This window comes from Globicephala melas, chromosome 13 (assembly GCF_963455315.2).
Source record: "Globicephala melas chromosome 13, mGloMel1.2, whole genome shotgun sequence".
In the NCBI taxonomy this organism is placed as follows: Eukaryota; Metazoa; Chordata; class Mammalia; order Artiodactyla; family Delphinidae; genus Globicephala; species Globicephala melas.
Window position 1 is genome coordinate 81,769,852 of NC_083326.1, and position 26,395 is coordinate 81,796,246.

Genomic DNA, 26,395 nt, shown 5'->3' on the forward strand with positions numbered 1-26,395 from the left:
TAGGAAAAATCTTTGCAAAGTCTGTGCAAAGTAGAAAATGTTTTAAAATTCTAAAGCGCTTTCTTTAATCCCCTGTACAAACAACCTCCATCCATTTGGCCTTCACAGAACCCATTTGCTGGCTTCAGCTCATCTATAAAAGGATTCGTGCCCTCATAGCCTTGAAGACCCACCTGCGGCCGTAGAGTCTCCAGATGGCTGTTTTCTGTGCGATGCTGATGTCGATGAGCTCTGACAGGCTGTGTTTCCAGTGCAGGAGGTCGGAGTCCTTTAGTGCATCCATAAGTTTGTTTGCGGTCTTCCCAGCAAAAGCTCTCTGCTGAACTAGGGACTGTATTCCCAGAGAGGCGAGGTACTAAGGGGACAGACATACGCACGACTCATGATAGAGATTACGTGACAAAATTTTGTTTTGCTCTTCAGAAATTTGGCATATTTCATTTCAGCACATGCACAATGATAGCACTATTTAAAAAGAAAGTACCTGTAAGCCTGACCCTGACCCGTATGCGATATGTTCCTGAAAAACTGGGGATGGAAGAGAGGGTAATAGTACAATGGGAAGAGCCAGGGCTTTGAAATTAAATGGATCTAGACTTAAGCACTGCCTCTGCCATTTATCATGTGACCTGGGGCCAGTCACTTAGCTTCTTAGACAAGCCCATCTGTAAAATGGGCATCACACCCATCATAAAGAATTATTTTAAGGATTAAAATTAAATAGTATATATCAAACAGTGCTGGGCACATTATGTGGTAGGAGATTAAGAAAGGCTGCCTATTATGAGCATAATTATCTTTTCATTAACTTCTGGTATAATTTTCAAGGATGAAAGCTCAACTAAAAAAAGTCCACTTAAATCCGTAACAAAAATTGTGCTTAAGAAGTCTATCATTTATTTTTAAATTTTTTTTAGACAGAATAAGGTTCTTTGAGCAATAGTAATCTAGATTCTAACAGTCATTACTATTTCATGTGTAGAGACTATGCCCTTTCAATGCCCCTCAGTATTTGTCATCGAGGAATATAATTCAGGTCCTTCCCTGCTACTCAAAATGAGAAAGGACAAATCTGCTGGTCAGGTCTACTGGTTCCTGGCTTTGTTTATTATTTCAAATAAGGATCAGCAAACTTGTTCTGTAAAGGGCCAGATAGTAAATAGTTTAGGTTTTGCAGGCCACAGTTGGTCTATGTCGCATATTCTTCTTTGTTTTTTTTCCCCCAACTATTTAAAAATGTAAAATCCATTCTTAGCTTGAGGGCCATACATAAGCAGGCAGTGAGCCAGATCTGGCCCATGGGCTGTAGAGTTTGCCAATCCCTGGTTTAAAAATAAGCCTTCCCTAAAAATTTTCTAAATAAATATGTGTAAGTTAGTGTTGATAATAAACTAAACAAAGATCTCATCAAGTTGAGAAATGCAACTTTCACAGATGTTATTAGGATAAAGGGAGCAGAGAGAAACACATCAAGAGAATTTAGTGGTTTAATAATTAAGGTCACATGAAACTACCAAGAATAAAACCATACCATTTGTTTAAACAATCTCACAGAAAGATGAGCCTTACCGGTAACCCAAAATGTACAGCTTTCTTCACAGAATGTTCTAGAAGAACATAGCTATCGGATCTCTTCTGTCCCAGCACATAAAGCCAGCTCTGGCAAGAGAAGTCATCAAAATGTATCATAACAATAATAATGGCTAATGTTCTGTTGAAAGCATCAGCATGGTTGTAAGAACAAATTAACAACAGACAAGATAAATCCTCTAAAATACACTTTCACAAATTATAAACCTAAATGAAACCCATCAAACATATTAAAACCATCAGACTGAAATAATCAAGCCATTTATCTTCTTCACCTCTGAGAGCAGTGAGTGGCAAATGTTCCAGAAAAAAAGCATGAAGCCCCCATATGGCCTGTAACTGAGAAAGTGAAATGCTCAGGTGGTTGCTGAAGTCTGTGTTCTACTTGTGCTTGGTGAAGATGCTTTGACAGGACCAGGTCTTATCCAGTTACCAGTATTGCAAACACCTTTGTTAATGCCAACACTTGATGCGGCAGCTTTGCATGGCAAGCTGCATTAAAACTTGTAGACAAGAAATGCCTCCAAAGTAAAATGGACATCAAGAATTAAGAAACATAAATAAACATGGGTTGCCTTTCCTGAATTTCCCTGACCCCCTAACTAGTTTCCCACCACTGCTGAGGACCTCCCAATTCAAACGGGCCCTTTCGAAAGCCAACTCAACCCAAGGGCAGAACTTCCAAGACAGGAAGGTGGCCTCACCAAGCAATGCTGGAGACACACGTGATCGTTGGACTCCTGGGCAATCCTAATCGCCTCCTGCAGGGCAAGCTCTGCCTGTTGACTAATGACAGACTGAACATTAATAACTCATTAACAACCACAAACATGTACAAGCAACAGTAACAGGAAGTCATCTGTACGGTAATTCACCAGCGTGCACGCCTCTGGGTTGGAAGTTGAAACCACGGGCTTATTCCCTCAGAGGCACTCCCCTCCCCCAGCGGTAAGAAACAGTAACAGTGGAGATACAGAACATGTCCCTTCTAAGGTGGACTTCTACTAAAAGGGACATGAAAGAATGGCTTTTCTTCATCCCAGCTCCTAAGATTTTTTTTTTAGTTGTCTACTGCTGAGGGGAGGGACAAGGAGAGGATGTAAGATTTTACTTTCCATTGCCTTCGCTTCTGCATCATTTGAAAATTTTTTTTAACTATGGGATCTGATACTTTTATAATTTTTTCAATACTAGTTTTTAAAAGTATTTTGAGGATTTTCCCTTCTGAGATGTCTTCTTTCTGCTCATGTGGTTCCCCTCCCTCTGGGATGTGTCCCCCAACCTCGCAACTTCTGTGGAAACTCAGCCAACTGTTCTTGGCCCCACTGGGCCTTCGCTTCTGAAAAAGCCCACAGAAATGCTACCTGCCTGCGGTGCTTAATTAAATACTACTGTGCACCACCCTCTATTTATTTAATCTGTGTTAGTTTTATTTCTTCAACCTGCAGAGGGCACAGAAGTTCTATAAATACTGGATCACTGAGGATCTCAAAAAATAATCAGAAATTCTATGGGTAGCACTTACATAGGGAAAAATTAATGTCAAATTTTCTATCAACACGAGCAACAGCCTCACACAATCAATTAACAGCTGAATTCTTCCTCAATAATTACCTGTTTGAATAAAGAAACCAGATACATTTTTACCTATTTTACATTTCTTTTAAATCCCTTTTAATGCTGAGAGGCACCAGAATATAAGCTATTTGAAAGCAGGAAGCATATCTTTACACACAGGCCCTCAATAAATATCAGTTGATTTAATTTTGTTGAACATCTGATGACCAAATAAATAATGTTACATTTAGAAAAAAGGTTTTTGGGAGAACTGTATAGATAGTATGCTAAAACAGGACTAAAGAAAGACTATTTTTCTCAGGTAGGAAGAAAAGGTAGATTACCAACACAGAAACTTCAAAGTTTCTGGCAAATCCTTAAAGAACCTATGGTTTTCCATTGCTGCTAATCAGAAAAGCCTCTGATAAAAATTTTCAGTAAAAGAGCAAGAGGCAAACTGGTTGTAAGGTCTGAAATGCATTGGCTGTCTACCGTTCGCAAAATGCCAGAGCAGAAAGATCTGTAGCCTCTAAACAACAGCTTCCTATGTCATTCAGTGTAAAAGCCAAAGTCCTTACTCGGGCCTACAGGACCCTAAACTCTCTGACCCCTGCCACCTCTACAACCCCGTCCTCCTCTATCCCCCCTTACTACAGCACTCTAACCGCACTACTTGCTCCTCCTCAAACATGCCAAGTAAATCCTGCCTCAGGGCCTTTGAACTTGCTGTTCTAGCTAATAAGGACACTCTTTCTTCAGATAATGCACAGATTACTCACTCCCTCAATTCCTTTAAATCTCTATTCAAATATTAAGTTAATAGAGGTAAGGGAGGGCCAAGTTGCTACCTTACTATTTAAACAGAAATTTACAAATTGACAAATAAGTGATTTGTGTGTATATCTGGAAGAAGAGTGTTACTTATGAAAACAATAGTACTCCCCATCATCACTCTCTAATCTCTTATCCTGACCTATCACTACCTGATTCATTATAATTATGTTTAGTGCTGTTTATTATTTATCTCCCCCACTGTAAGCTCCATGAGAACAGGGGTATTTTTTTTCCTCTTTTTTTTCACTCCTGATCCCCAGCACCTAGAACAGTGCCTAGTACATAGTAGATGCTCAATAAGCAACTACAAAGATTTTCAAGAAATCTTCACAATCCTATTAGCTAAGTGAGAAAGATTTATACAAGCCCATAACTCCAGGACTAAAAATAAAGAAGCCTGGAGTTGAGTAAATCAGATATTAATTAGTAATTAATTCCATACAGTTAGCTGCCTATCCACTGATAATATTGTAAATATAGAGAAATTCATCAACAGATTAATTACTTGTATCTAGCAGACTGCATACAAATTTCCAAACCCTAGGGCAAGCTGTGTGTAACACAGAGATAGGTTACTGGCAAATATTACAAATGGTGCTGCTATTTATTATGAGTACATAAAACATGAAAGGCCCTGATCAAAGAGGTTATTAAAGCTGGGCAGAAAAAAAGAAGTTGACTCTTGAAAGATAATATGGAATCTCACAAAATCATGAAGTTCAGAGTACCCTTAAACATTTTTTGGTTCAAGTATCAATCTGACACTTGGATTCCCTTAATGTCACCCTTGCTGCACACATGAGCACTCTGCTGACACCTTTCTCAGAGGGTTCCATACAAGGAAACCTCCTCCTTATAAGGAGCAAAAATGTTTTGCCCTTTAACTTGCACTTACCAGCTCCCTATCTTCTCTAGTAGTCACACCCTCGATCAATCTAAGCCCTTTTCACATGACCTTCACTACAGGAAGATGTCAAACACATGCTTGGCTAAATCATTTCTTTTCCAGGCTAAACATTCTCACATCCTTCCCACACTATTTATATGACATGGCTTTGAATGCCTCCAGTAAGGCTGTCCCCCCAACAAGCTCCAGCTTGTCTATGTCCCTTTTAAAATGTGACAACCAGAAGTTAATAGAATTTCCTGGTTGTTGCCTGGGCCATAGAGCAAGGGGTAGAAGTCTCAATTCTTGAATTTGGAACACTATACTTCCATTAACACACTCTAGTCTCTATTCAAAGATGCCTGTGGCAGAAACCATATTTTTCTTAAATGGGAAAAAGCCACAGGGGAGGCAGAGAGACTCTTTCAATTAGTAATTTCCTATCTTTTCACCATTATTCATTCACATTATTTCATTATTTCCAAAACAGCCTCCATATTTTGAAAGCTTTTATCCTCTTAAGTCTTTACTAAATAATAACTGATCAATTTCCAATTTTTATTTATTAAAATCACAGGCATATCTTAGCAATGGCATAAGTCATTGTCACGCACTGAGCTGCCTGAATTCCAACCAAAAGCACAAACGTGACGTTCGGTAAGCCACGCAGTCTTTTATGCAGTAAAGATACAACTTCCTTTTGGCTTTTTGAAATACTGAAAATAACTTTTACATCCCCATTATTACCTCTGAAAAATCCTGTTGGGAATCTCTGGCCTAATGACCTAATTTCCTTTTAATTCAGTGGCCGTTATTCTTAGAAGTAAAGAAAGAAAGAGGCCGTGTACTTGGATGGTAATGCTAAATAGTGACACCAGGGGGCAGACTCTTTGGGCAGAAGGTTTTCATTAACTTCTGTTCACTGCAAAAACCTTCCTTCTTTAGAAGTTATTGACAATTCCAGGTTGAACAGGCTCTTTCTTTTCTCCTTTTCCTTCTTCTTTTTTTTTTAATACAGCATATTAAAAAGAAAATACATCTCAATTAACATTTGAGAGATAATTTCTTCAATTTCCGCATGAACAAAAGTCTATAAACTTACTAGTGACCAAAGCGGCAGTGCAGGGCAGCCAGGTTCAGAGCAGCGTATCTCAAGCTCCGGCCATAGCCCTCTTCCCCATTACTTTTGCTTTCGGCTCCAGTAAGAATCAGGCGGTCAAAATAATGAAGGAGGCTGTGTGTTGAACTGAAAACATCTTGGACCCGGAGGTTGTTTAAGTAGCTGAGGTAGTGCTAAAAGAAGAAACAATCAACATATTTTAAATGCTCTGCTTCCTCTTGTGTAATAATAATTCAGAGAGTTCCACTGGCTGCAAACACCTGTGTATCCCCTACCATTTTAACAAGATGGTCATAGTTTAGCTTAATCTTTTCCCCACAGGCAGGGTTAAATAGGCTTAAGGTACATTAGCTGGTTTGGGTACACTTTCCCCCCAGAAGGTGTACCCAAACGAAAAAAGGGAATTCCATTAGAATTTGTGTCAGAGTTTTATCCTGAATATTCATCCACTACGCCACTGGTTATATTAGGATCCATGGGTGATACGTGAGGATGGAGGGGGAATCACCTAGCTCAGGCATTAAGGAACAGTGTGAGTACAAAACTAAAGATCTTAAAACTTGAATTCAGAGCTTCCCTGGTGGCGCAGTGGTTAAGAATCCGCCTCCCAATGCAGGGGACACGGGTTCAAGCCCTGGCCCGGGAGGATCCCACATGCCACAGAGCAACTAAGCCCATGCGCCACAACTACTGAGGCTGCGCTCTAGAGCCCACGAGCCACAACTACTGAGCTTGCATGCCGCAACTAATGAAGCCCACGCATCTAGAGCCCATGCTCTGCAACAAGAGAAGCCACCACAATGAGAAGCCCACGCACCACAACAAAGAGTAGCCCCCGCTCGCTGCAACTAGAGAAAGAAATCCCCCCGGGCCAGTAGGGGTGGAGGTGGGAGGGAAAGCTTTGCAACCTAGGCTGAGTCCTTTAAGTGCCAACAACATGATTTCTTTCCAAGAACCTGGGTCATTCGGCCAATCCTCATTTGCACGACTACTCGATAGGAAGAACAGTCTTGTCCCTGCTTTCCAACTTAGCAACAAATTCTGGAAAAGACTCACCGCTTCAGCAAAATCAGGATTAAATTTCAACAAGTTGTTCAACTCTTTCTGCAAAGAAGCTGGAGTGAGGGCTTTAGTCTCATCATTCTTTAACAAAGAAGCCTGAAATTTAAAAATGACTACTCAGTAGAAAGAAATGACCAATAAACATATGGACATGTATACTAAATAGCATCATCTGATTACTTTTTTTTCTGCACCTACACTCTCCTCTTGACCATGCAGAACACTGTTTCCTCTTCCTGGAATTCTAAGCTTCCCAACGACCCATCCACATAGTCTTCCATGCAAACTCCTGCTCAGTCTTCAGGGCCCAGTTTAGATTTCAGCCACCTGCTTCTATCACCTTCTAAACTAGATAAGGTCCTGTAAGTACCGACATGCTCCCACAAGCGCCCTGCACTAACCCTTCCTGCAGTACTTATCAAATTATATTAAAAGTACCAGCTGACCCCACCCCCAGACTGTAAGTGCCTTTAAGGCAGGAAGTATGTATATCCAGCCTGGCAAAGGGAGATGCACACTTGCCCTACTCCTGGTTATCTGTTTCATATGGATGGTACCAGCAATGATTATATAAAATATGTAGAAAATGACTTCTAAATTAATGATTAGTACTTAACTGGGTTATGGACTCTTCAATTTTAGCTAGACAAATTTTTCTTTATGAATAATAATAATTTCTCATTATATTTGAATTCATTATATCATTATAGAAGATTCCAAAAATATGGAAAAGCATACAGAAGAAAACAAAAATCATCTGTAATCCTTCCACCCAGAAATAACACTATTTTTTTGTCAGTGTATCTCATTCCAGTCTTTTTTCTGTGTGTGTGTGTGTGTGTGTGTATGTATGTGTTTATACATATATATACGCATACTTTTTTAACAAAGTTAGAATATATCATTTTATTACCTGCTTTTTTCATGTAATAATATATTATAAATTTGTCTCATCATCAAATGGGCTTTGAAACTACAATTTTTTAAGCAAAAGTATTAACCCTTTGTCATACGTATTGCAACTCTTTTTCCCGTTTTGTTGTTTGAGTTTTAATTTTGTTAGAACATGTACTGACATGTAGATGTTTTTCATTTTTATGCTGAAAAATCAAATGATCTCCTACGTGTTTTCTTCCACAGCTTTTCTGTTTAGAAAGTCCTTCCCCACCCAGAGATCAGTTAAAAGTTAATATGTAACATTCACAGAGGGATGGACAGGATGAAAAGGCAGAGGGCTATGTACCAGATGAAGGAACAAGATAAAACCCCAGGAAAACAACTAACTGAAGTGGAGACAGGCAACCTTCCAGAAAAAGAATTCAGAATAATGATAGTGAAGAAGATCCAGGACCTCGGAAAAAGAATGCAGGCAAAGATCGGGAAGATGCAGGAAATGTTTAACAAAGATCTAGAAGAATTAAAGAACAAACAAACAGAGATGAACAACACAATAACTGAAATGAAAAATACACTAGAAGGAATCAGTAGCAGAATAACTAAGGCAGAAAAACGGATAAGTGACCTGGAAGACAGAATGGTGGAATTCACTGCTGTGGAACAGAATAAAGAAAGAAAAAATGAGAAGAAATGAAGACATCCTAAGGGACATCTGGGACAACATTAAACACAACAACATTTGCATTATAGGGGTCCCAGAAGGAGAAGAGAGAGAGAAAGGACCCAAGACAATATTTGAAGAGATTATAGTTGAAAATTTCCCTAACATGGGAAAGGAAATAGCCACCCAAGTCCAGGAAGTGCAGAAAGTCCCATACAGCATAAACCCAAGGAGAAACACACCGAGACATGTAGTAATCAAATTGGCAAAAATTAAAGACAAAGAAAAATTATTGAAAGCAGCAAGGGAAAAACAACGAATAACATACAAGGGAACTCCCATAAGGTTAACAGCTGATTTCTCAGCAGAAACTCTACAAGCCAGAAGGGAGTAGCATGACATACTTAAAGTGATGAAAGGGAAGAACCTACAACCAAGATTACTCTACCCAGCAAGGATCTCATTCAGATTCGATGCAGAAATCAGAAGCTTTACAGATAAGGAAAAGCGAAGAGAATTCAGCACCACCAAACCAGCTCTACAACAAATGCTAAAGGAACTTCTCTAAGTGGGAAACACAAGAGAAGAAAAGGACCTACAAAAACAAACCCAAAACAATTAAGAAAATGGTAATAGGAACATACATATTAATAACTACCTTAAATGTGAATGGATTAAATGCTCCAACCAAAAGACACAGGCTTTCTGAATGGATACAAAAACAAGACCCATATATATGCTGTCTACAAGAGACCCACTTCAGACCTAGGGACACATACAGACTGAAAGTGAGGGGATAGAAAAAGATATTCCATGCAAATGGAAATCAAAAGAAAGCTGGAGTAGCAATCCTTATATCAGATAAAATAGACTTTAAAATAAAGAATGTTACAAGAGACAAGGAAGGAGACACTACATAATGATCAAGGGATCAATCCAAGAAGAAGATATAACAATTATAAATATATATGCACCTAACATAGGAGCACCTCAATACATAAGGCAACTGCTAACAGCTATAAAAGAGGAAATCGACAGTAACACAGTAATAGTGGGGGATTTTAACACCTCACTTACACCAACGGACAGATCATCCAAACAGAAAATTAATAAGGAAACACAAGCTTTAAATGACACGATAGACCAGATAGATTTAATTGATATTTATAGGACATTCCATCCAAGAACAGCAGATTACACTTTCTTCTCAAGCGCGCACGGAACATTCTCCAGGATAGATCACATCTTGGGTCACAAATCAAGCCTCGGTAAACTTAAGAAAACTGAAATCATATCAAGCATCTTTTCTGACCACAACGCTATGAGATTAGAAATCAATTACAGGGAAAAAAACATAAAAAACACAAACACATGGAGGCTAAACAATACGTTACTGAATAACCAATAGATCACTGAAGAAATCAAAAAACACCTAGAGACAGATGATAATGAAGACACGACAATCCAAAACCTATGGGATGCAGCAAAAGCAGTTCTAAGAGGGAAGTTTATATTAATACAAGCCTACCTCAAGAAACAAGAAAAATCTCAAATAAGCAACCTAACCTTACACCTAAATGAACTAGAGAAAGAAACAAAACCCGAAGTTAGCAGAAGGAAAGAAATCATAAAGATCAGAGCAGAAATAAATGAAATAGAAACAAAGAAAACAATAGCAAAGATCAATAAAACTAAAAGCTGGTTCTTTGAGAAGATAAACAAAACTGATAAACCATTAGCCAGACTCATCAAGAAAAAGAGGGAGAGGACTCAAATCAATAAAATTAGAAATGAAAAAGGAGAAGTTACAACAGACACCACAGAAATACAAAGCATCCTAAGAGACTACTACAAGCAACTCTATGCCAATAAAATGGACAACCTGGAAGAAATGGACAAATTCTTAAAAAGTATAACCTTCTAAGACGGAACCAGGAAGAAATAGAAAATATGAACAGACCAATCACAAGTAATGAAATTGAAACTGTGATTAAAAATCTTCCAACAAACAAAAGTCCAGGACCAGATGGCTTCACAGGTGAATTCTACCAAACATTTAGAGAAGAGCTAACACCCATCCTTCTCAAACTCTTCCAAAAATCTGCGGAGGAAGGAACACTCCCAAACACATTCTATGAGGCCACCATCACCCTGATAACAAAACCAGACAAAGGTACTACAGAAAAAGAAAATTACAGACCAATATCACTGATGAATATAGATGCAAAAATCCTCAACAAAATACTAGCAAACAGAATCCAACAACACACTAAAAAGATCATACATCATGACCAAGTGGGATTTATCCCAGAGATGCAAGGATTCTTCAATATACACAAATCAATCCATGTGATACACCATATTAACAAATTGAAGAATAAAATCCATATGATCATCTCAATAGATGCAGAAAAAGCTTTTGACAAAATTCAACACCCATTTATGATAAAAACTCTCCAGAAAGTGGGCATAGAGAGAACCTACTTCAACATAATAAAGGCCATACATGACAAACCCACAGAGAACATCATTCTCAATTGTGAAAAACTGAAAGCCTTTCCTCTAAGATCAGGAACAAGACTAGGATGTCCTCTCTCACCACTATTATTCAACATAGTTTTGGAAGTCCTAGCCACGGCAATCAGAGAAGAAAAAGAAAAAAAAGGAATACAAATTGGAAAAGAAGAAGTAAAACTGTCACTGTTTGCAGATGACATGATACTATACATAGAAAATCCTAAAGATGCCACCAGAAAACTACTAGAGCTAATCAATGAATTTGGTAAAGTTGCAGGATACAAAATTAATGCACAAAAATCTCTTGCATTCCTATACACTAATGATGAAAAATCTGAAAGAGAAATTAAGGAAACACTCCCATTTACCACTGCAACAAAAAGAATAAAATACCTAGGAATAAACCTACCTAGGGAGACAAAAGACCTCTATGCAGAAAACTGTAAGACACTGATGAAAGAAATTAAAGATGATACCAACAGATGGAGAGATATACCATGTTCTTGGATTAGAAGAATCGATATTGTGAAAATGACTATATTACCCAAAGCAATCTACAGATTCAATGCAATCCCTATCAAATTACCAATGGCATTTTTTTACAGAACTAGAACAAAAAATCTTAAAATTTGTATGGAGACACAAAAGACCCCGAATAGCCAAAGCAGTCTTGAGGGAAAAAAACAGAGCTGGAGGAATCAGACTCCCTGACTTCAGACTATAGTACAAAGCTACAGTAATCAAGACAATATGGTACTAGCACAAAAACAGAAATATAGATCAATGGAACAGGATAGAAAGCCCAGAGATTAACCCACGCACCTGTGGTCAACTAATCTAAGACAAAGGAGGCAAGGATATACAATGCAGAAAAGACAGTCTCTTCAATAAGTGGTGCTGGGAAAACTGGACAGCTACATGTACAAGAATGAAATTAGAACACTTCCTAACGCCATACAGAAAAATAAACTCAAAATGGATTAGAGATCTAAATGTAAGACTGGACACTATTAAACTCTTAGAGGAAAACATAGGAAGAACACTCTTTGACATTAATCACAGCAAGATCTTTTTTGATCCACCTCCTAGATTAATGGAAATAAAAACAAAAATAAACAAATGGACCTAATGAAACTTAAAAGCTTTTGCAAAGCAAAGGAAACTACAAACAAGACGAAAAGACAACCCTCAGAATGGGAGAAAATATTTGCAAACGAATCAACGAACAAAGGATTAATCTCCAAAATATATAAACAGCTCATGCAGCTCAACATTAAAAAAGCAAACAACCCAATCAAAAAATGGGCGGAAGACCTAAATAGACATTTCTCCAAAGAAGACATACAGATGGCTAAGAAGCACATGAAAAGCTGCTCAACATCACTAATTATTAGAGAAATGCAAATCAAAACTACAATGAGGTATCACCTCACACCAGTTAGAATGGGCATCATCAGAAAATCTACAAATGACAAATGCTGGAGAGGGTGTGGAGAAAAGGGAACCTCTTGCACTGTTGGTGGGAATGTAAATTGACACAGCCACTATGGAGAACAGTATGGAGGTTCTTTAAAAAACTAAAAATAGAATTACCATATGATCCAGCAATCCCACTACTGGGCATATACCCAGAGAAAACTATAATTCAAAAAGACACATGCATCCCAATGTTCATTGCAGCACTGTTTACAATAGCCAGGTCATGGAAGCAACCTAAATGCCCATGGACAGACGAGTGGATAAAGAAGATGTGGTACATATATACAATGGAATATTACTCAGCCATAAAAAGGAACGAAACTGGGTCATTTGTAGAGACATGGATTAATCTAGAGACTGTCATACAGAGTGAAGTAAGTCAGAAAGAGAAAAACAAATATCGCATATTAACACATATATGTGGAACCTAGAAAAATGGTACAGATGAACCAGTTTGCAGGGCAGAAATTGAAACACAGATGTAGAGAACAAACGTATGGACACCAAGGGGGGAAAGCGGCGGAGTGGGAGGGGTGGTGTGATGAATTGGAAGATTGGGATTGACATGTATACACTTATGTGTATAAAATGGATGACTAATAAGAACCTGCTATATAAAAAAATAAATGAAATTCAAAAAAAAAGTTAATATGTAGTTCCTCCTGGTCTAATTATAACCTTAAATGTTTATAGTTAAGCCTGTAATCCACCTGTAAAGTACTGAGGTGCAAAGATGAGGTGAAGATCCAGGTCTATTTTCTCCTCTACAGTTAACCAATTGTCTAGATGAGTTTTTCAATCTGTTTAGTATTCATCTGTAGGAGTGATTCTATCACCTGCATCTAGATCTAAACATTACATCTTTCTGCAGAAAGAAAATTAATAACAAAAATAGGGAAAACTAGAAAAGTAGAGCAAAAATCAAAATTCTATGCTGAAAATAACATGGGAGAAAAACATCCAGCTTATATTACCAAAAAAAGGAAAAAGTATGGCTCAAAAACACCAGTAAGAAATGTCTGGGGTAAAAGTGTACCCATGCTTGCAACTTGAAATGTATCAAAAAATAAGATGAAATGGTGGCTATATGGGTAGATATATGATAAACGGAGCAAAATATTAATTGCAGGATCTAGATGATGGATATATGGGTATTCACTATATAATACTTTTCAATTTGTATTTCTGTTTGAAAATGTCCATGATAAAGTGTTGGGGAAAAGGGAAGTAGGTCTTCTAAATCACATTTTTGGGCTGTGTTAGTCACACACCATTAATAAATGAACATGCATTATGACCCTAACAGAGAAATAAAATCACACAGAAAATAGGAAGGGACACATAGCTACAACTGTATTGTTAGTAAAGAAAAAATGACCAAGAATAAGAATAATGCTGCTTCACTAATAAACCTACTCACATAACAAACATGTCATGACATATAATGTCACAGGATTAAAAAAAAATTCATGACCAATTACAGAACATACCTGTTGAGAAAGAAAAAATTCTGCTTGTTTTTGGGACAGAGGCCCACTGCAAGATACCTCCTCTTCTCTGGAAAAAAAAATAAATAATAATAATAATGAATTACACAACAGTGAAAATGATAATGCTTTACAAAGTCAAATAGATTCTTCATCAGAAAAGTTTAAAAACTTTTAAAATTAATTCCCTCTTCTCAGGAATAGAAAAGACATGCTTAAAAAGTGATGTTGAATGACCTGCCGAAGTTCACATGATATAATTATGGACAGATGTAGACTTCGACTGTACATAGCCTCCAGCATGATCTTTCTAAAATGCAAGTCTATCGTCCCTGATTTAAAGTGCTCCTGTGGTATCTCATCACCTTCCAGAATAAAGTCTGCACTGCTTAGCAGGGCAGGTGCAATGCTTCCTGAGTGCTCCTACCTCTCTCCTCTGCCTTCTCTTTCTTACCCACACCCCAGCCCTGATGAACTCCTTACAATCTCCTATCATGCCAAGATGCCCCCCTGCTTCCTCAACCTGCAGGGCCCATTTTCCATCCACTGTTGCACTGTTGTACCATCCATCATTCAAGAATACCTCAAGTGTCATATCCTCCAAGAATCTCTCCTGACATCTCTCATTTGAGCTCCCACTGTCTCCCAGAGATAGGGATCACTGCATCTAGCACTGCCACACTGGCTGTTCTTACTTATATTTGTATATGAACACCCAGTCCCCCAGGCACACAATGGGCACTCAGAGTTTGAGAAATGAATGAATAAAAAGTCTCTAACTCCTCGCTACACATATAAGATGGTGCTGTATTCCAGAACAAGAAAAAGAGGTGTTATCTAAGAAATAACCATTTGCCTGGAAGTTTAGATCACACAGAACCAACAAATAAGAAATATACTGATATAAATCTAGACTTGAGAAATCTATACATGCACAGTCTTACTTTTGAGAGCAAAGTATGAATAATACCCTTTTGCCACATGACTCTGAATAAATGGCTTCTCTATACAGGATTACAATAAGTAGAAAAATCAATATTTACTCATCAATAATATTTTTATAAGCACTCTGTGTCTAATACAGCAGTTCTCAAACTGTTTCATGCAAACAATATGTAAACAGGTATTCCAAAAGAAAACGAAATGCTGCTGAGGTTAAATCACTTGGGGAAAGCTGTACACCCTCTCTTCCCTGGGAGATTCATGATACACATTAGAGAAATCCAACAGAGAGACACTTTATTCACTTTTGTTTAATGTACCATTTACCAAACTCATCTGAATGAAGAATCCTTTCCTCACATCTCTCAAGAAGCACTGGTGTTCCACAGAAAACACTTTGGGAAGAGCTGCTCTGATATTCTCTTGGTTACGTTTCTGATACAAAGCAGCAAGCATATCAGATTCTACAGGTATCGGAGCTGCCAAGGACCAGCCCTGACCAGCATAACAAAGATCAGCGAAACAACAGTGACCTGGAGGGAAATGGAAAGAAAATTCACAGGCCAAGTTCTCAAGTGGAAAACAGCTAAATGTCTGGGCAATAAGAAGCCCTTTTCTCTTAACATACCCTTCAAAGAAAGTAAGCCCAAGGCTTGAAATAAATATGACTGTACACAAAAAGGCTAGAGACAGACAAGGATCTGATAGAAATGGGACACACCACTCCCGGTCCCACCCTCCTCTAAGGTCCATGATGCTCACTGTTACCAAATGCTTTATTTACTTAAACCCTTCCCCCAAAAAAGACTTGAGGTAGCTTATAACACAGGACACAAGAACAATAAGGTTAATAAAACAGAAAGAGAAAACCAGAATCACATAAAACGAAATTGCTGCAAATTAAGGCAAACACATTTGCTATAAATGAAGATCAAGTTTGGCTCTGGCTTCCATGGTGGCAACAGTGGCCGACGTGAACAAGCTTGGAAACAGCAAGTAAAAATACCATGGCCCAAACCATCCTTTTACTGACTCCTTCTTTGCCTCCTCAGGACCTCAAACACATGCCAGAGAAAGTAACTCTTAAAAAGCCACAAAGGGGGACTTCCCTGGTGGTCCAGTGGCTAAGATTCCATGCTCCCAACGCAGGGGGCCCAGGTTCGATCCCTGGTCAGGGAGCTAAACCCCGCATGCCGCAACTAAAAGCCTCGCATGCCGCAACTAAAGGTCCTGCACGTGGCAACAAAGATCCCGAGGGTCACAACTAAGACCCAACACAGCCAAATAAATAAATTAAAAAAAAAAAAAAAGCCACAAATGTATTCAACTTTGGAAGGGGGTTACTCCTTTAGGAAAAGGACTCAAGTATACCTTGTTTATGAATCCCATTACCAGTTGAAACAGAACTTTAAACTTACAAGTGCTATACATCAAAGGCATTTAACCTGGGTCCACGGATGGGCTTTAGGAGCCCATGAACCTTGTAAAACTGCAAAATATGCATTTTTAATGTGGGGATAGTACATGGCATTCATCAGATTCTCAAAAGGACTCTGGAAACTCCTCTAAAGGGCTCAAATCACCCACTATAACTGAAATTTTTAAATATATAACATAGGATTAAACAATCAACAAACTGGGGTGTTTATGTACTTGCAATGCATAAAACACAAGTCTAGGTCCCCCAAGAAAATGTCTTAATGGGCTTACAGTCTTGGTGACGGTTAAGACCAGCACATGTGAAAAGATGGCAATAAACAATAAATACCAAGAATTAATATGATCTCTGCACTTAGAAGAGGGAGAAATCACTCCAGCTGAAGTGGTGAGGACCCTGAAAGTTGGCAAGGAGTGAAGAAATGACAAGGAAGGAAGAAGGCATTCCAGGAAAGGAAACCAAAAGATGCAGAATGGGAAAATGCCTGGCCTGTCAGAGGGATACAAGCACACCTGGCTGGCTGGGGTAAAGGATCCAAGTTGAGGAACAGAAATTAAAGGTCAGAAAGGTCAACTGTGGAAGGCCTCAAATACCAGGCTGGGAGACTTTGTGAACCTCTGGAGACTTCTGAGCAGGGTGATGACAAGACAAAAGCAGGGGAGGGGAAGGACTGAGATTGGGAACAGTTACTAACACCGAGGAGGCCATGAGGACCTGAACCCTTCTGAGGTGTGTGACCGGAGAAGTGATCCAACCCCTCCTCCCGACTTGTGTGCTCAGGCCACACTGTCCTCCGTCTGTCCCTCCAATATGTCAGCTTGTCCCATCTTGGGCTGTGAGTCTGCATGTGTTCTGGCAACTCTTCTCAGGGCTGGCTCCTTCGTCACCTAGCTCCCAGTCTTAAAGGGCCCTTCCCTGACAGCACCCCACAGTTATTCTGTATCCCTGTGTCCCAGTCATTCCTTTCCTGCACTGACACTCTCTGAAATTACATTAGTTGTTAATTTAGTTACCTCTCAATTACCTGACCCTCCCACATAACTCCATGAGGACGGGGACTTTCTCCTCTGCGCTGACAGCATAGCAGCTAGCATAGTGCTTGGCACACCAGAACCACTGAATAAGTATGTGCTGAATAAATTAATGAATTTGGGAGATTTATATTAAATCACTGGCAAGTGAAGAAATGCCAGAGAACTTCTACTTTTGTTAGGTCTTTTTAGAAGCACAGAGAAGATGTAGCTCCAGCAGCTTGCAGACTAGTAGCCTCCACTGCAAACTCACAAGGTGTAACCCTGTAAGCCCCCCTCTCTTATTGCAGGAAACAAATGCTGCCTGTAGCAACAACGAGTAAATGAAAAGCTGAAGCTAAATGTCAGTCTGTACTTTCTTCTGTAATTGGATTTTTAAAAAACACCTGATAAACATTCATTCACTGAATATTCCCTCCCTTCTAAGTTAACAGGTGGGTCCCCCTTTTTCAAACAGTAGTTATTTCATTGTAGGATGGGAGATTTGCAAGCTAGTCAATGTTACTCTGGGCTTTCTAATTTTAATACAAATTTCTAGGGCAAGAAAAATAATTTCCCTGAAGAAAGCAAGACCTAAAAACATTCCAATAACTAAGAAAGGAAGGGAGGGAGGGAAGGAGGGCAGAAAGAAAGGAAGAAAGGAAGGAAGAAAATGAAAGGGCTAAAGTGAGAAGCCTCTCATAATGCAATAAAACACTAGAAAAGAACACAAAAAGAAAAAAATGAAATTTTCCTTTTTAAAAGAATCAAGAAATGTATGTAAATACACATTATGAAATTTTAAAAATCCTGTAACAAGTCAAAATCATCTCTGTTTGGACAAAGAATTATAATACTTAAGTAGAATAATATTTAAATAATACATTTCTTCTATTTCAGTGATGAAATTCAGTTTACTAAATGCACACTATTTTCTGAAACCATACACCTTAACAGTATACACACTATTATTACACACAAATGAATTCTTAGATTAGAATAAAAACAAAACGATGCAGTTAGACCTAATTAAATCAGATTAATTTAGGAGAAAGTCAAACCTAAATAAGAAAAGTTTGAATTTTAACATTTCTGAAGAACTGACATTCTGCTACTTTAAGCATATAAAGCAGCTAGGACAAAGATTACATTGTTTCCTGGAGCCCTTCCTCAGGGGAATTAAACAAAAGAGAAATTAGAGAAGAAGAATAGTGAATATTTGTCAAATGTTTAAAGGCACAGTTGTAAACACTTCATATAGATTTATCATTTAATTCTCAAAATAACCTTCTGAGGAGGTGACATGAGCCCCATTTTGCAGATGAGAAAACTGAGGTACAGAGAGGGTGACTTGCCCAAGGTCTTAAGGGAATAAGTGGAGGAGCCAGAATTCAAATCCAGGGGTCTGACTCCAGGGCCAGACTCAACCCTACAAGGTTCTGCCTTTCCACTAGATGAGAAGCCTCTTTGAGCAACTCTGAGTTTTTGGAAGTACTTACTGGTACTACAGTCTTCTTGCTCCCAGAGTGTGCTGAACAAATCACATAACTGTACAAAGGTCACTCATAGGAACTGCAGGGAAATATTCTCTGGCTACACACACAGACCTCCCCCAGCCCCCAAGGGGGTTAGCCAGCCTACATAGGGCAGGTGGGGCTTACTTCTCTCAGAGCTCTGAACACATTGTTACTTGTAGTGATCTGTTTGGGTGCCAGTCTTCCTCACCAGACTGTGGGCTCCCTGAGATCAGGAAATACAAAACACACACACACACACACACACACACACACACACACACACTTTATATGCTTTTCCCTCCAAATATAAGTAGTCTATTTGGGAGGTGATCCCAGGTAACAGCTGGGGAGAGGGGACGTGAGACAGTGAAGGGAAGTCGATACAAAGTGTTTTATGGGGCCAGTTACCAGTGTGGGCGATGAATGATGTGTTCTGATTCTCTGCATTCATTCATCCAACACATATTCACAGACATTACAAGCCAAGCACTAAGGAACATGAGGTGAAATATGACAGAGAAGGGTCTTAGCTCTTGAAGGGGTGCAAAGACAAATACAAATGAGTCTAAGTAAATAAATGCAAAAAGTTACTTAGTGAGGAGAGCTATGGAAGAAATAAAGAAGTTGGAAGTATTTAGGATGAAGGTTACTTCAGACATGTGGTCAGGAAAGGCCTGTGTGAGGACACGGGAGCTGAGATCTGAACAGTGAAAGGGAGTGAACGGTGAAAGAGAGTGAGCGAGGTAAGAAGCCAGGGAGAGCCTGCGAGGCACCCTAAGGCAGACCTCGGCTTGGTATTGAAGAAACTGAAAGCAAGCCAGAGCAGACAGACTCTGACAGTGAATGGAAAGTAAGGAGAAAGAGGTAGGGAAGATGACAGGGGCCAGATCATGCAAGTAATGAGGCCACAGTAGCTCAGATTTCTGTCTAAATTCCATGTATAGTCAAGGAGGGTTTGGGGCATAAGAACACGTGGTGTGATTTACATCATAATGGTTCCCTTGGATGCTACAGGAAAAACTGATAGTAAGGAAACAAGAGTGGAGGCAAGGAAAGCAGTCGGGAGGCTAGAGCAGTCATCCAGGAAAGAGATTCGGTGCTTAGACCACAGGGGAAGCAGTGGCAATGGACAGAAGTGAACTAATTCCAAACATATTGAGGAGGAAGGATTGGCTGCATCTGCGGAAGGACTGGCTGCAGGGGTGAAGGAGGGGGAGGACACAGGGACATGCCTAGGCTTTGAGCTTAAACAACTAGGTGAGCAGTGGCACTACATCCCCAGGCTTAAACTTTAGCAGGCATTCAATAAATTTTCACTGAATTAATCAACTGTTAATTCACTGTGATATAATGAACACTACCACTCAGGGTCCCAGCAGAAAACAAATGGCATATTCAAATGGCGTAATTTGAGAAAAGTTTAATAAAGGGCCAGTTACAAAAATAGGAGCAGGGGATGGATAAGCCATAGCGGGTAATAAAGTTCCCAGGGCTGGTAATAGTGGGGCACCTTCTGCACCGGGCCTGGGAAACCTCCCCAGTTACTAGACCCCCGAGGTATGCAGAGCAGGCCACCTGACAGAGGCTGTGACCCTACTGCCAGCCCACCGTGACCCCGAAGGAAGGGAGTCAGTGAATCAACACCTTGACCTCACTCTCCTTGACCCTCTGGATTTCCCACCAGTGCCTCTCAATCAGAAGTTAGAAGGCAAGGAGATTACTGATGCAGCCCGTAAGGGTGAATTTCCTGGATCTGGAGGGACAAAAAGATGACAGCCAGCACATGAACTCTGGATGAATGAGTTCATCCAGAACGAGGATGAATGAGGATTTACTGCTGGATGAATGAGGATTTGCTGCTCCCGTAATGATGCTATTTCACAGGAAAGGGATTCCCGCCAGAAAAACCCAACTTACCTTATAGATACATCAAGTTCTTCTTTTTCCATTTTTCTTTCGCTCTCCTCTCTGCTGGCCGGTTCCATATCAGCATCCTCCACTGTCTTTTTCTCACCATTCTGGAAGTACTGCTGAAGGGCAGTGTACAGTTTAAACACTTGACTGAAAGAAAGCTTACTGTAGGCCAAGATCATGTGACGCAGAAATAAACCTATGAAACAAGACAGAGAGGAGGTGAAGGCATTAACTTGAAATCCAGGCTACAAAAAGTTGATGACTATTTGTTGCAGTTCTTCCTCCAAAATAATGAAAAAAAAAAAAGACACTTGCAGTTGCTGTTCCCCTCCGCATAGAACCTTCTTTTACCACCTTTTACGAAGCTGACTTTCTCTTTATATTCAAGCCTCAGTCCTCCCACCCGCACTCCACTCTTTATCCAGCCAATGTGTCCTTCCGTGACTGTTACAACATCTGAAGTGATCCTATTTGTTTACTTTCTACTGTCTGCCTGCTCCTCTGCCCACAACCACAAGAAAGCAATCTCCATAAGAGGAAGTTTCCAGTCTCTCTTAAAGTCCAGAGCCTGGCACATGGAAGATCAATAAATAACTGAGGGTAAGTAACATAAAAACTACCAGGAAAAAAATGCCAGATGGATGGAGTATGACTATACCGCTAACAGCAAAGCGTCAAGAAACTTCATATATACCCGCCTTATAAACTATATCAGTAATCTACTCTTACTTACCTCTCTTCATAAAAGTTTAGTTGGTGACCCTGACTCAGTCGTACAATGTGGACAAGTGAGCAGAGGACTGTGAGAAAGAGCTGAGGAACCCTAAAAGGCTCCACGACCAGGCTAATACTCTGACGACAGTAGACAAAACAGAAGATGCTTTTCCACAAGACAATTATTTAAACACAGGTCAAAATGGCAAGGCGATGAATACAAACTATAACATGTCCAACATCCCCACTGTATGTGCTCAGATACAGCAGATTAATGACAGATGTGATTTAAAGAGCAGTTCACTTCAGTGAAAATATTCTCTGCTCTCCTTAGAAGAACTTCATACCTACTACACTCGTTTTGTGAACCTCTGGTTCAGTTCCAGAAAAAGAATCTGAAAGGTCATCAAAAAATTGTTCCATATCCTTCAATTCGCCTTCAGCCATCAGTTTGATTCTGAACAAGAAAAATGAGGTGTGCATTTTAGGAAGGCCCTTTGAACATCTTCCCACATTTCATATTCCACAATCACCTAAAATAAATCTATTTTAAAAACAATTCAGAGATTCATATAAAATGGTGGCACACAAAACAAATTTGATAATCCAAAATGTCACTCCCATATTCTGAAAAGCATCATTGCTGATGTTTTCTTGATTATAAAACTTCTCAAAGTTACATATCAGCCAGTAAAAATGAAATTCTCTGCAATAGCTAAAAGGAGCAATGTAGATCTGTACAGAATAATAAATTTTTAAGCCGTATGTTTAATGCTATCCATTTTTCAAAAAAAATAAATACATGTACTTAAGAAAACAACCTAGAATAATAAAGGTTTTTTTTTAAGGAATTAATCACCATGTGCCCTCTTCTAATTTTTATCTACTTTGACATCTTTTCATATATACAGAAGAAAATGAAGCTTACCTGATCTGTACTGAATTTGCCAGCTGAGGACAAGATTCTTCAATTAACTTGTAAAGTTTAGACAGCGTAATATCTGGGCCCTGGGTAAAGGAGAGATAGAAAGGTTACAGAAAAATTTTAAAAAGCTGGAGATTGATAAACATCTGCAACATGAATTCATTTATCAACCTCTCTGCTTTACAATCATTCCAAATATGAAATCTCAAATCAGGAAGAGAAAAAAACCTATCTGCATAAAACGCTAAAGTAATACTTCATATTTGCATAGCATTCTCTTTTAGTTGGAGGAATGACTTAAATGCAAAAAAAGCATAGAATCTGTAGTCTGAGGTTCCTTCCTTCTCAGTGTTGCAATCATGGCAAAGTTGTAGCCTCCCTGAGCCCTAGTTTCCTTCATCAGTGAGATGGAGATAATAATAACCTCCCTTGTTTGTGGCAAAGATTAAGTAAAATAATTCAAATTGTTTCGTAACCTGGAGAACATTATACAAACACAGGGGTCCTATTTTCCATAAACATAATCTCATTTGATCCTCCCCAAAACACTGTAAGGTAGGCAGTCATACTATGTGTCCAAGTCCATAAAAGGTACCACTAGAGACAGAGAGTATGCAACCTCAGCTATCAAGAAGGTTACAACCTAGCTGAGGTTTAAAACTAAACACTGAATATTTGGGGAACAGTAAGTTCAGTAGGTCAATTTTAGATGTGGATAACACAGCAATCCCACTTCTGGGGCAAGTATGTTCCATGTGCATTGTTTGAAATGAAGAAAAACTAAAAAGAACCTATAAGTCCGTGAATAAAGAGTTCATTTTTAATTTACAAATTTTAATATTAAAAGCATGAGTTAAATTATGTTTCTTTTCTTACTGTGGAAAACAATGCAGTCATTAAAAAGAATGAAGTAGATCTACTCAAATATGCTGACAAGAAAAGATCTCCAAGACTTGTTAAGTGAAAGGAATAAGCTGTAGAACAGAAGTAGCATTCATGTAAAAATAAAAAAAGGGAGAAATTAAATTAAAAGGATATATGTATATATACTTATAATCATATACAGATACACACAGCAAAAGGTCTAGAAAGATCCATTCTGAACTGTTGCTCAATAAATAGTTGAATGGGGCTTCCCTGGTGGAGCAGTGGTTAAGAATCCGCCTGCCAAGGCGGGAGACACGGGTTCGAGCCCTGGTCCGGGAAGATCCCACATGCCACAGAGCAACTAAGCCCGTGTGCCACAACTACTGAGCCCGCACGCCATAACTACTGAAGCCCGTGCTCCTAGAGCCCATGCTCCGCAACAAGAGAAGCCACCGCAATGAGAAGCCCACGCACTGCAACAAAGAGTAGCCCCTGCTCGCCACAACCAGAGAAAGCCCACGGGCAGCAATGAAGACCCAATGCAGCCAAAAATAAATTAATAAATAAATTTTATAAATAAATAAATAGTTGAATGAAGGAACATTAACTGTGATAATCTCTGAGAAGGAACAGGGTTAGAGGGCCTGCAGAAGAACCATAACCTTTCACTCCATCAATTTTAGCATCATTTAAAGTTTTTACAATGAATCTTCATGTATTAGTTGAGTAGTTAAAAATTAGCTAATTTTTAAAGCCAAACAATAAGCAAATAAGTAAAGGCTGGAATTTTGCTAGACGAATTCTATATACACATTGATTAAAACTACACAGTAGTGGGAGTTCCCTGGTGGCCTAGTGGTTAGGATTCCGGGTGTTCACTGCTGTGGCCGGCTTCAATCCCTGGTCAGGGAGCTGAGATCCTGCAAGCCATGCAGTGCAGCTCCGCCTCCCGCCCCCCGCCGCCAAAACAAAACAAAACAAAATAAACTACATGATAGTTAGCCAGGCAAAAAAACAGAAGGAGAATCCAAGACACAAAAAACAGCAAGAACAAAGGCAGAAAAACACATGAGCTAAGACACCAGAATTATTGTTTTGTTTCTTTTCTCTATCAAATTTTTTAGTATTATGACTTTTATTTGAATAATGGGGAAATGCACTTATAATAGTAATGTAGATAGGACTGGGAGCTGCAAGTTATGGGGAACCCACTACTTTTATTTAACTAACTGGGCAAGCCACTTAACCTGTGTCCTCAGTACCCCTTCTCCCCCTGCCCCATAAAAGGTGATGGATTAAAAAAAGCCCTTTATAAACTATACAGTACTAGGCTTTGGGGATACAAGGGTGAACAAAAATAGGACAAAGTAACGCCCTCATGTAGGTTACAGTCTAGTAGGGGAGAGAGACAGCACTCATATAATCACACAAATAAATGGAAAAGCCACAACTGATATAAGGGAAAGTGCATGCCCTATCCCTATGAGATTAAAATGAAAATAGCTAAAATTGACTGAGCATTTACCATGTGCCGTACACTGTAAAGTGTTCCCATGGATCTTCTAACTTAATACGGCCATCACATGACAGTTTCTATTATTGCTGTCATTTTACAGAGAGAAAGCAAAGACCCAAATAAGTTATGGAACTTGCCCAAGTCGCACAGTGGGTAAGTGGTGGAGCTACAACCTCAGTCTGCAAAATGAAATAAAACATGTAACGTGCTTAGTACACAGTAAGTGTTCAATCAATGTTGGCTGTTACTTTTATGTCATTGTTACCACTTATTACCGTCTTCTGGGGTACAGAGCCTGTAGCTGTGTCTCCAACGATCAGGCCTACATGTAAACTCATTCTACAGAAGACGGAAGATCTGAGAAAATAACTCTTCTCCCAGTCACTCAGCTAATAAATGCTGGAGCCAGATATAAACCTGCTCCCCAAAAATGAATGTAAAGTGACTGGTCCATCGTTAAGTACTCACTAAGTGTTAGCTGGTGGTATTAACTATATTTTTCGCGATACTACACGGCAGAGAGAGTGTCCGATGAACCCCCGTGCCCCCAACCAAGGAGCTGTCCGGCACAGAGCAGGTGCTTAGTAAGGGTTTGCTGAATGAGCAGGAGCCCCTCACCTGCAGCAGCGGCAGGAGCAGCTGGTTGAGCCTCCGCCGCTCCATGAGGCTAACGGCGCCCTCGCCAGTGCGGCCCATCTCGTTCAGCAGCACCAGGACCGCGATTTTATACGGCGTCACCCAGTCCTTGATACCGAACACGTTGGCGTGCACCACCCCATTGGTCATCATGGGGTTGAAGTAGAGGCTCTCGTGGACGCTGGCCATGGCGCCCCAGGACTACGTCCAGGAGCCTTGGTGCGCACCGCGGCCAGGTTCCCACTCCGAGCACGCCACCAACCGCCCTAGGCCTCCGCCCGCCGGCGCCGTATCCCAGGAAACTGGCATCCTCCCGACGGCACGCCGTCGGCCAATCAGAGAAACCAGACCAGAGCACGAGGGAGCGCTACAGCCAATCAAAATGCCTAGAAGTACTGTGGCGGGTGGGGCAAAGGCGGTGCACCTAAAGACTGAGTCCCTACAGAAACTATTGCGGAAGGAGAGCAGGTTCCCGCTCCACGTGGACTGGCACCGAGTGAAAGTGAGTCGAAGCTTTCGGGCAAGGTCTGAACAGCCAAGGGGGCTGCCCAGTTTGTTCATTTAATTTGAAAATAATTAAAATTAAATTCAAAAATGATTGCGTTTAAAAGCAAAGAAGTTAGGGAATTCTTTGGTGGTCCCATGGTTAGGACTCTGCGCTTCCACTGCAGAGGCTCGGGTTCCATTCCTGGTCGGGGAACTAAGATCCCGCATGCCGCGTGACACGGCCGTAAGTAAATAAATAAATAAATGTAATGGCAAGTCTGCCACTGAGAACAGCAACAAAAAAAGCAACGAAGTTAAACTTGCACCTTTAAAATTTGTA

At 39.8% G+C, this 26,395-nt stretch overlaps 1 protein-coding gene across 1 annotated transcript in view; it reads right to left on the minus strand.

Annotated features, from left to right (window-relative positions):
* Positions 1 to 25,868, minus strand: part of ANAPC5 (anaphase promoting complex subunit 5) — a 38,454-nt gene extending 12,586 nt beyond the window's left edge. The window contains exons 1-10 of the mRNA XM_030860279.2: positions 25,552 to 25,868; positions 22,554 to 22,633; positions 21,973 to 22,082; positions 20,915 to 21,107; positions 14,094 to 14,160; positions 7,044 to 7,145; positions 5,970 to 6,160; positions 2,295 to 2,376; positions 1,570 to 1,659; positions 174 to 355 (exon numbers count right to left, since the gene is read on the minus strand). Coding sequence (XP_030716139.1) covers positions 174 to 355; positions 1,570 to 1,659; positions 2,295 to 2,376; positions 5,970 to 6,160; positions 7,044 to 7,145; positions 14,094 to 14,160; positions 20,915 to 21,107; positions 21,973 to 22,082; positions 22,554 to 22,633; positions 25,552 to 25,758 — 1,304 coding nt within the window. The 5' untranslated portion in view covers positions 25,759 to 25,868. The remainder of the gene's footprint in view (positions 1 to 173; positions 356 to 1,569; positions 1,660 to 2,294; positions 2,377 to 5,969; positions 6,161 to 7,043; positions 7,146 to 14,093; positions 14,161 to 20,914; positions 21,108 to 21,972; positions 22,083 to 22,553; positions 22,634 to 25,551) is intronic.
* Positions 25,869 to 26,395: the final 527 nt, after the last annotated feature.